The 9,940-nt window shown below is 42.6% G+C and overlaps 1 protein-coding gene across 1 annotated transcript in view; it reads left to right on the top strand.

Annotated features, from left to right (window-relative positions):
• Nucleotides 1-8,025, top strand: part of sh2d3cb (SH2 domain containing 3Cb) — a 76,823-nt gene extending 68,798 nt beyond the window's left edge. Inside the window, exons 7-12 of the mRNA XM_032515661.1 lie at nucleotides 1,723-2,177; nucleotides 3,110-3,225; nucleotides 4,280-4,451; nucleotides 5,905-6,016; nucleotides 6,113-6,319; nucleotides 7,484-8,025. Coding sequence (XP_032371552.1) covers nucleotides 1,723-2,177; nucleotides 3,110-3,225; nucleotides 4,280-4,451; nucleotides 5,905-6,016; nucleotides 6,113-6,319; nucleotides 7,484-7,653 — 1,232 coding nt within the window. The 3' untranslated portion in view covers nucleotides 7,654-8,025. The remainder of the gene's footprint in view (nucleotides 1-1,722; nucleotides 2,178-3,109; nucleotides 3,226-4,279; nucleotides 4,452-5,904; nucleotides 6,017-6,112; nucleotides 6,320-7,483) is intronic.
• The last annotated feature ends 1,915 nt before the right edge of the window (nucleotides 8,026-9,940 follow it).

The raw sequence follows: 9,940 nt of genomic DNA, 5'->3' as shown, positions 1-9,940 counted from the left end.
GGGAAAGCGCGTATCCCCCCCCCCTCCCACCTCTGCTGGACCACCACCCCAACCCAGTCTCTTGACAGCAGAGGGCTGGAAAAACAAGCCGAAATATGTCAATCAGTGGCAGAAAGAAATCGTTCACTTGTGGCCATTAATGATATTTTAAAAGACAAAAACCTGAAGAATAAATAAAAATATTGTGCATCGTCATGCATCCTGTTTTAAATATCATTGCCAAACACTATACCTTTTGAAAGTGAGGAGTAATATCTTGTCTCTTTCATATAGTCCCCAGTTGGGTCTGTATCTGGACACTGCTCTCTGGGCATCGGGTCAGCTAGCACCGATGCCCTGTTTTCCTGCGTGATGTTGTGCAGAAACCCACAGGCTAAAACAATGTTGCAGACCTTTTCTGGAGTGTATAGTAGGGTACCCCCCCACCCTGTGACTTGTGTGTGTAGGCTACGTGTGCACTGTTTCTCGGCTCATAGAGGTCTTCTAAAAGAGGCAGATCTGCCATTGTCATTGTAAGTGATCAGCTGCCTTTCGCAGCCCACGCTCAAGTTCAAATTGATAAATGCCGAGCTTTGCGTAGGAATCGGCGTACGCCCGTCCTGCGCCTGTTGTAGGTCGTACGCACGTTTAATAAATGAAGGGCCAATGTTCTTTTTTGAGACAAATTACCTAAAACAAATATGCTTCATAGACGCCAAGGTGAAGGATTTTGTCAGGGGAAAAAAACAATTCACCTTTTTAAAACAAGTCAACTTTAACTTGGGGCCCTATTTTAAAGATCTAATTTGCGTTTATGGGCGTGTCCAAATCCATTTTTGCTAGTTTGGCATCTCCTATTCCCTTTAAAAGCCAGGCGTGTTTGTGCCTTGGCGCATTGCTATTATAATGGCGGATTTGCACCATAATATTTTTATTTGTAATGTGTAATCTGCATGTTTGTGTGCTGGTGTGCTTCCCTGTGTGTGTGTGTGTGTAACAAGCATAGTTTGCGTGTGCTGTGCATAAGCCTAGGCGAATTTTACTTAATATGCTGTTAAAATAACCATGAAATGCTGCACTAATGACTTTACACCAGGTTTTTGTTGGTCAGTGGCATGATCACTTTCAGCTGCCTCAAGATAGCAATACGGCAAGAATTCACCTGAACACACCTCCCTGGAATCTTTTGCAAAAGCCAGGCGCCTTTGTACCTTGGTGCATTGCTATTATGATGGCGGATTTGCCTTGTGTGTAACAAGCATTGTGTGTGCACACTGTGCATAACCCTAGGCACATTTTACTAATGTGCTGGTAATTGACTACTATTGACTTTAGACCAGGTTTTTAGTTGGTCAATGGCGTGGTCACGTCCCGCTGCCTCGAGATAGCAATGCGTCAAGAATTCACCTGAACACACCTCCGTGTAAAACGCCCATGGGCGCAAAGATTTGCGCAGGTGCATTTGATGGATGGGAAATTGACAACTGCGTCGGTCTTAAACTAGCAAAGACACTTGAGTCAGGCTTTGCGCTGCGCTGGATGCAAGATAGGGCCCTAGACGTCATATAGCCTCAAATAGAGTATATCAGACTGTAGATAGACAATGTGTTTTTCTGATTGTCTGTACACTAAAAAACTAAAACCTTAATCATTTGATGGGCCGACAGAGTAAAAAGGGACTACAACACATTATTTAAGAGTTCATAAAATTTCTCTTTTTTCCCTCTTTTCATCCGTCTCCAGCCCCACAGTCTGGAAGCCCTTGCAGTAGCCGGACCGCCAGTGTGGCTCCATCCCCGACCCCCTCCAGGTGCTTTGATACCACCCGACCCCTGCCCTCTCCCAAAAGCACTCTCCGCAGACAGAGTAACGACAGACTGAACCAGGACTCCCCGTCCTGTGATGTAGGTGGAAGCTGCTACACAGAGCTGTACCTTGGCCCCCAGAGCTACGTGGAGAGGCTGCGGGTGGAGGAAGGGTCAGTAGGCATCAATCAGCTGAGGTTGGAGGACGGGAACGTGTACTTCTCGCCAGTGGTGGAGGCGGTCTCGTCTTTCAAACCGAACAGGTATCTGTCCTCGCTGATGTCCAAGGAGAACAAGCCTTTGGAAGTGGGCATCCTGCGGAGGGTGAAGGAGGTGCTGGCGGAGGTTGACCCCAGGACAGCAGCCAAACAGATCACCAAGGCTGACTGCACGGTACTGTGTAAAGCTGCTGTAATCAAGATTTTTTAGAATAACAGTGGTTAGAATTACTATTTATAATGTGAAAAGGTTTGCTTGTTGTGTTATCTCCAAACTCAGCTGTTCTCCTTAACTATACCAAGACTTTAGTTTATTAACCTCCCTTTATGGCCCACAACATAACTGCTTTGATTGCATCTCACCACAAAACATACCATGCAATGCCCCAACTTGCATGTGTCGCTCATAGCCACGTTGTTTGGTTGTTCTGATTGGTTGTAGGTCTATTCAATTTTGTGTAGAGGTACTTTTGGCCTTCCCCATTGGAAAACGCCCTTGGAAATCAAAAATGAACCGAGAGGTTCCAGAGTAAAAGACATTTGTGAATCAGTCTGGCAATGCAATGTTCTTTATCTCCAGTAGCAAACAGCAGAAAGACACATTAGAAACCAGCTGGTGAAGAAAGCGGAACTTAAGCAACTGAAGAGACATGTACAGTATTTTCCTCAGGAGTTAGCGGAAACCAAAACAGAGCTAAAAGGAGAATGAGTACTGGTCAGGTGGACACAGTCATTTCTAAATGAATGCTTATGTTGCTGAGTATCTGCCGGTGTGTAGATTGGGAACTGTACGCTTAACTCTAAGATGATAATGTGCCAATGTTGTGTTTTAATGCACATTTGTATTAATAATTTACAAGGTTTCTCTTTACACAGATTAAGTGATAACACATGACGAGGTGTTCAGAGACAAACATGAATATGGGATGATATTTGAGAGTGCATTGTCTTGCTCATAAAACTGCCACTAACTAAAGAAAACCAAAATCAAACACATCACACACAGAAATAGGGCTACACATTAAGTGCATTAAATCACCCACCCACATTTAAAGATGCCCTGTCAGGAGTAGATTAATAAAACTACTGTATGTCTGTGTTTCCCAGGTGGCCAGAATTCTGGAGGTGACCCCGGAGGTGCAAAGGATGATGGGAGTCAGTTCTGGGATGGAGCTGCTTACGTTACCACATGGCACACAGTTAAGACAGGACCTACTGGAGAGGTGAGAAAGAATTCAAAAATCCTGGGCACCGTCACCCAGACAACCTAGACCAACCAGTAGTTCTCAATCAGAACACTCAATCAGAAGGGTGTTTCTTTATTGTCGCCAACGATCTTTGGCCGAGTACAGAAAGAGGTTTGTAGAGAGCAGCCCCAAATTTCATTGACGGAATTAATGTCAACCAGCTGCTGGAATTTGAGGCTGTGGCGTCATTAAAAGTGGTAAAAAGCAACGATCAGCACAGCCAACAGAAATCCTCAGGAAAACTCATTCGCATTTCTGTTGGCCTTATAAATCAACAAAGCCCCTTTCATTTATACAATGGGTCAGAAAGATGACGACCACTCTGAAATTAGAAAAAGTCAAGTAATCAGTGCATGGGTTTTGCAAAAAGTTGTATACGACTTAGACCCCTTTAATGTGATACGTACAAACGTTGTCTTTTGCTTGAATTAAGCCTTTTCTTGTAATAGCAAATTAATCCTATATTTGTTTTATTACCAACATTATAGCATAAACACACTTGAGGCGATAACTGTCATAGTCTGACTCAATCTATATGCAAGCATCTTGAACAGTTTTTTTTTTATATCTATTTGTTATATATTTTTAAGCATACCCAGTATTTAGATATCTATTGTTTGCTTCAGGTATTTGAGGGAGGTTTTGTTTGGGAAATGCACCTGGTAACTTTGTACTCCTTCTTCTGAATGTAAAAATCTAAATAAAGTTTATTTTAACAAGCTATCTTGCTAAATGTTACATGTTAAATTTCAGCAGGTTCCCCTAAACATGACAAAGTACTACATCAAATTATGAGAATGAATGAAAGTGTGAAACTGAGAATACAGAGGATAGACCCTTTGATTTAGGTTACAACGCTGCCTTGGCTACTCTGGTGCAGCCCTTAAGATTTAAACCATGAGTAAGTCAAACAATGTGTGAAGTTTGTCCTAAGAACAGCAAAGTTGTCTCTCCATTTTTCATCCATCCACCAGTTTGGTTTTCTTTTTGGGGAGAAATGAAATGTGTTATATGAGCTAAACATCTGCAGGTTCCAGACCATGGCGATCATGCTGGCTGTGGATGTGTTGGGCTGCACAGGGACGACGGAGGAGCGGGCCGGCCTGCTTCATAAAATCATCCAAATCGCAGCTGAGCTCAAGGGCACTATGGGCAACATGTTCGGATTTGCTGCCGTCATGAGAGCGCTAGAGCTGCCGCAGGTACGCATGCGTCACTTACAGAATTACATTGATTGGAGGATTTTTTGGGGGTATTTTGTGGAGACAGACAGGAAGCATGAAAAGAAGGAGGGGGACAACATGCAACAGATGTCCCTGCTGAACATGAAAGAGGCTAAAGTTCAAATTCACACATTATGTGTTGCTAAGGTTATCCTCTGCAATAAAACCTGAAGTATAACCCCTTACCCACTGTCCATAAAAAACCACTGGCACGGCTGTACTTGCATAATACTATTATATTATCTTTTATTGGTGTTATAAATTCAAAAGAATTTATAGGTCAGTACTGTGTTATTTATGTCAAAGTTTGCATGATTGTTATTTTCAATAGAGAAAACATCTCTTAAATTGTATTTGTCATTCTTTCTTTTTTTTCAAAGTTTGTATTCAAGAGATTATCTTTTACAGAGTCACATCACTGCATCTCCTTAGACTGTACTGATGAATAATATAAATACAGTACATCCGGTCAAATTACCCCTTTTATTTTATTCCATGTCAGAATAAACACATACAAAAGAACATACAGTATATAAAATACAAAATCTAAAAACCTTTGTACTTTTTTCATTAAAATGCAAGTTTGTTTATTTCATTTTGTATACGGCTGAAATAAACATCACATCCAGTGGAATCCCATTACACATTTTTTCCCTCCAAAACCTCTTCTACCAAATACCATATTATGGCTAAAACACTATAGAGGTAAGATATTGGGCCCTATTTCAACGATCTAAGTGCACAGGGTGAAGCACATGATGCAGGTGCTTTGGGGAGAACAGCTGCGGATCCGCTCTGTAACGGCGGCGGCGTCTGTAGGTGTGTGTTTTGGGCGTAACATGCCATGAACCAACCAGAGTGTCATCTCCCGTTTCCTTTAAAAGCCAGGCACGTTTTTACCTTGGACCAATGCTCTTTACATGCCGGATTTGCACAATAATAATTTTATTTTTAATCTTTTGCATGTTTGTGTGCTGCTGCTCTTCCCTGTGTGTGTAACAAGCATAGTGTGTGCACACTGTGCATAACCCTAGGCACATATTACTAATTTGCTGTTAGTTGACTACTATTGACTTTAGACCAGGTTTTTTTTGGTCAATGGCGTGGTCACTTCCCGCTGCCTCGAGATCAAGAATTCACCTGAACACACCTCCCTGTAGGACCAGCACGCCCATGGGCGCAAAGATGGGCGCAGGTGCATTTAATGGACGGGAAATTGACAACTGCATCGGTCTTGAGAGTTCAAATGATGTTTGAGGCTTCCAAAGGTAGTTCTCAGTTCTCAGTCGAAGTATAACATGTGCTGGTTTAGAAACTAAATGGACTCAAATGTAAATCCCTGGTTCTTCTGAGCACCTGGGGGGCCACACCCCTACATCTGGAAGCCATTACTGACTGACTGTTATAAAGGTGATGTTTCACTTTCTCTAAGGTGTCTCGTCTGACGCAGACCTGGACGGCATTACGGCAGCGACACACAGAGGGGGCTATTCTCTACGAGAAAACTCTGAGGCCGTTCATGAAGAGCCTGAATGACGGGAGAGGTAGGGGTCCTCCACTGCATGGTCCATTTGCAAAACACATCTTCCTTTTTACAAAAAAAACAAAACAAGGACTCTGTCTGTGTGTCTGTCCTCCAGAAAGCTGCCCGCTGTCCAGCACCACCTTCCCCCACGTCCTACCCCTCCTGTCTCTGTTGGAGAAGAGTATAGCCGTGGGTGAGGGGACAGAGCCATGGGAGACAGTGGAAGACGGGGTGGACGTGGTCATGTTCCACCTGGGGGCAGCGAGAACCATCGCCCAGCTGGGGGGCATCTACCGCTCCAACGCTGAGAGCAAACTGCAAGGTGAGGGAGTGGAGAGAGATGTTCTGATTATCAAAACTGGTCAAAGGAAAATTAGACCTGCATTATTTAGGAATAACCAAAGTAAAGTAATAATTTAAGTCCGCCTATACCTGTAGGATTTGAAACTTTGTATTTGGTGCCTTCCAGTTGTGGTATCAAACAGGGTCTGTGGCATTAATAAACTTAGAGAATAACTCAGTGTTTATTCATCCAGCTGTTAAACAGTGGTCTAGAGCAGTGATTCCCAAAGTGGGGGTCGGGACCCACGGAGGGGTCGCAAGCCAGAGAGGGGGGGGTCACAAGATGATTTACAGAAATAAATTAAAAATTTCAAAACGATTAGAAATAGCACATGTTAGCCATAATTTTAACACAAGATAAAACTAGTGGCTAAATTTAAAATAAAACCAAGCAAATAACTAAAAAGGGAACAGCTCTTTTGATTTTCACGCCTATAGTGCATGCGCGGTTGCGCGCAATGTTTATAGTGGGAGGGTCGCAAGTCACTTGCACCGTTACTTTTGGGGTCGTGGGCTGAAAGTTTTGGGAACCCCTGGTCTAGAGGGGGGGCACATAGTGGCACCCGTCCCCCCTGAAATATGATTGGCCCTCCCTTTTTGAGGGAATTTGATAATAAGCATTAGTAAAGCTAAATCAAATTAAATTGCCATATCATCAAAGTTTGTGTTCATTTATTTTGCCACATGCTATAGCCCAGCAGTGCCCTCTGCCCCCAGTTACGTGACTTTGATCATATTCATACTCATGAGTTGTGCAACTCTGCCTTATTCCATTGATGTGGAATTTAGCTTAATTGCTTTAAGCATATGTGTAATGTTTACGTGATTTAACTCAAGTGCTAGTCAGAGCTAGAGTTCAGTAGGATGACAGTTGCAGGAAAGAAGCTTTCTCTAAACATGCTGGTACGGGTGTGTAGAGACCTGGGAGGCCTCCCGGAGGGGAGGGGCATGAACAGTCTGTGGTTGGGGTGAGAGCAGTCTTTAATGATGCTGTGCGCTTGTGCTCCTTTCTGAAGTTATCATTTAAAGAAGAAAAAGATTTAAAAATTGTAGGAGGTAAAAGTGAAAAATAAAAATCAGGTTATTTTGAGATAAATGTGAACTCTGCTGTTGATCCACTAATAAGGTGGCGTTGATGTTGCAGGATTCCAGGAGCAGGCGGAGATCCTGGAGCTCTTCCTGACCGACTTCCAGATGAGGCTGCTGTGGGGGAGCAGGGGAGCCGAGGAGAGCCAAGCTTTGCGATACGCCAAGTTTGACCAGGTGCTGACAGCCTTGTCCAACAGGCTGGAGCCGCCTGTCCGACCGTGCTGACCCAATACCTGTTTTTAAATGACTTAGTTTATCCTGGAAGAGCTCAGAAACACCTACATGCAGAAGATGGTGGAGGGACTGGAAGTATAAAAGTAGTCCAGCACCCTGGAGGACAGAAGATGCAAACCAAGAAGCTACAAAATGTACAGTCCACATGGACGGCTTCACAGCTCCTGCTTTGGTGCTTTTCTTTTGTCAAACTGTATTTTTGATTACCAAGATCTGTATTCTCAACACAACTTTAATGTTTCAAAGTGCCGATTCCAGAGGACTCCAAGTATCCAACAAGGAACCAAAAATGTGAACGAAAGATATGTGTAAATATGCGATACTGTGCCAGGTTGTGAGGTGGTACGGTGTTTTTGTTCTGCAGAAAAAAACAGGAAGTTGTTTTGTTTTGTCATGTGGAGACATCTTCTGTGATGAGATCATGCCTCTTAGCTTAATGTATAGCAATGTTTTTATGTCTGCCTGAAGGCTGGACCTTCCCTAAATCTAAAACTGTACTGTATGTCATAGTTTACAACCCAATAACAGAATAACATTGTATCTACTTTTCCAGTTTATTGTATAATGTTTATCATAAATGTATTAGTTTTTCTAATTTAAAGTGAGTATTTAATGTTATGGGTTGTGATTACCATTATGTGAAGTGGAAGTGATTGAACTTAAAGTGAACTGATTCTAACCACACAAGTACAGCACACAGGCACAGTGTATTTACATTTTAGTATTATAGTATATGTCTAAAATTAGTATATGTCTAAAATTGAGCTGAAATGTGAAATGTAAATAAAGTTTATTAACAAAAACAAACAAAAAGTGTGCAGAGGATGGCAGAGCAGAGACTTCCACACAAGTAATCTCAAATCTCAAGTAACGTTTTTCTTCAGATGTTATTCCCTGTCAAAGTGGCACAAAAATGAATGGCAGTCAATGGATTTTGCTAACTGGTTATGACACAATTGTATTTTTACAAAAAGTTCCTGGTACGGAGCCATAACATGAGGTATAAGGTAACGGAGCCTTTTATACGTTGTCTTAGATAGATAGAATATAGAGAGATGATATTTATTGACCCAAAAAATGGGAAATTACAGTGTTCAGCAGCACACAAAATATACAACATACAATATACATGAAATAATATAATTATAATACAAAATATAAGAATAAATATAAGAATGTAAGAACAAATATTTAAGTATATACACATGGAAAAAACTAAATGTGCAGCGTGTTAAATAAGTATGCTAAAAAATGTAAATGAACCAATCGTTCCGGTTGCCCTTATTGCAATGTTGGGGTGTCTCGAGTCTCATCTAGCACCCAGGGATGACGTGTTGAAGAGTTTTTTGTCTGTGTAGGAATGATTTCCTGTAGCGGTCCGTGCGGCATTTAAACTTTCGGAGCCTCTAGAGAAGCTGCTCCTCTGTTGGACCAGTGTGGGGTGGAGAGGGTGGTCAGGGTTATCCATGATAGATAACAGTTTGTTCTCGACCTCCTCTCCACACAAGCTTCAAATGTGTTCCAGTTTGCAGCCGATCACAGAGCCAGCCTTCCTGATCAGTTTGTTCAGTCTGTTTGTGTGGCCGGCTCCGATGCTGCTGCCCCAGCAGATGGCGGAGGAGAACAAGCGCTGGCCACAACAGACTGGTAGAAGATCTCCAACTCCTGGCACACGTTGAAGGATCTCAGCTTCCTCAGGAAATAAGTCTGCTCATCCCTTCTTGTAAACAGCAGTAAGGGGTGAGCAGACTCTATTTCCTGAGGAAGCTGAGATCCTTCAACGTGTGCAGCAGTCTTGTGTCTTTAGGAATAATTAATGGACAGATAAAGTTTTTAAATGCTTCAGATGTAAAGTTATTCGCTGTCAAAGTGGAGCCAAAATGAATGGCAGTCAATGGGATGCTAACTACGGGTGAGTGCCTGGTAGAATTCCTGCATGGCGCCGTATGAGCTACGCTTTGTGGACGTTGGCTTACCCCTTTGGTCCCAAATGGTCCTGACGCTTCGCCCCATGCCAGATGCTTTCTGGGTAATGTTGTCCCATATGTCACTTTATTCAGTGTTCATGGACGCCGTCCTGTAATATTGTTTTCTGTACTATTGCAACCGCACTTTACAAAACCTTTGTTTGAAACCACTTTACTTTACACTCAGCCATACCTTCTGCTCATTGTCGGTTGTTTGTTTGTGTGTTTACTTGTGTGTTTGTTTGTTTTGTTTTTATTGTAGAAAATGCCGCTGTAATAAGGGCATTTCCCCGCTGTGGGATGAATAAAGT

Source organism: Etheostoma spectabile, chromosome 5 (assembly GCF_008692095.1).
Source record: "Etheostoma spectabile isolate EspeVRDwgs_2016 chromosome 5, UIUC_Espe_1.0, whole genome shotgun sequence".
Lineage (NCBI taxonomy): Eukaryota > Metazoa > Chordata > Actinopteri > Perciformes > Percidae > Etheostoma > Etheostoma spectabile.
Note: the sequence above shows the minus strand (reverse complement) of the source record. Positions and strands in the feature narration are given on the sequence as shown.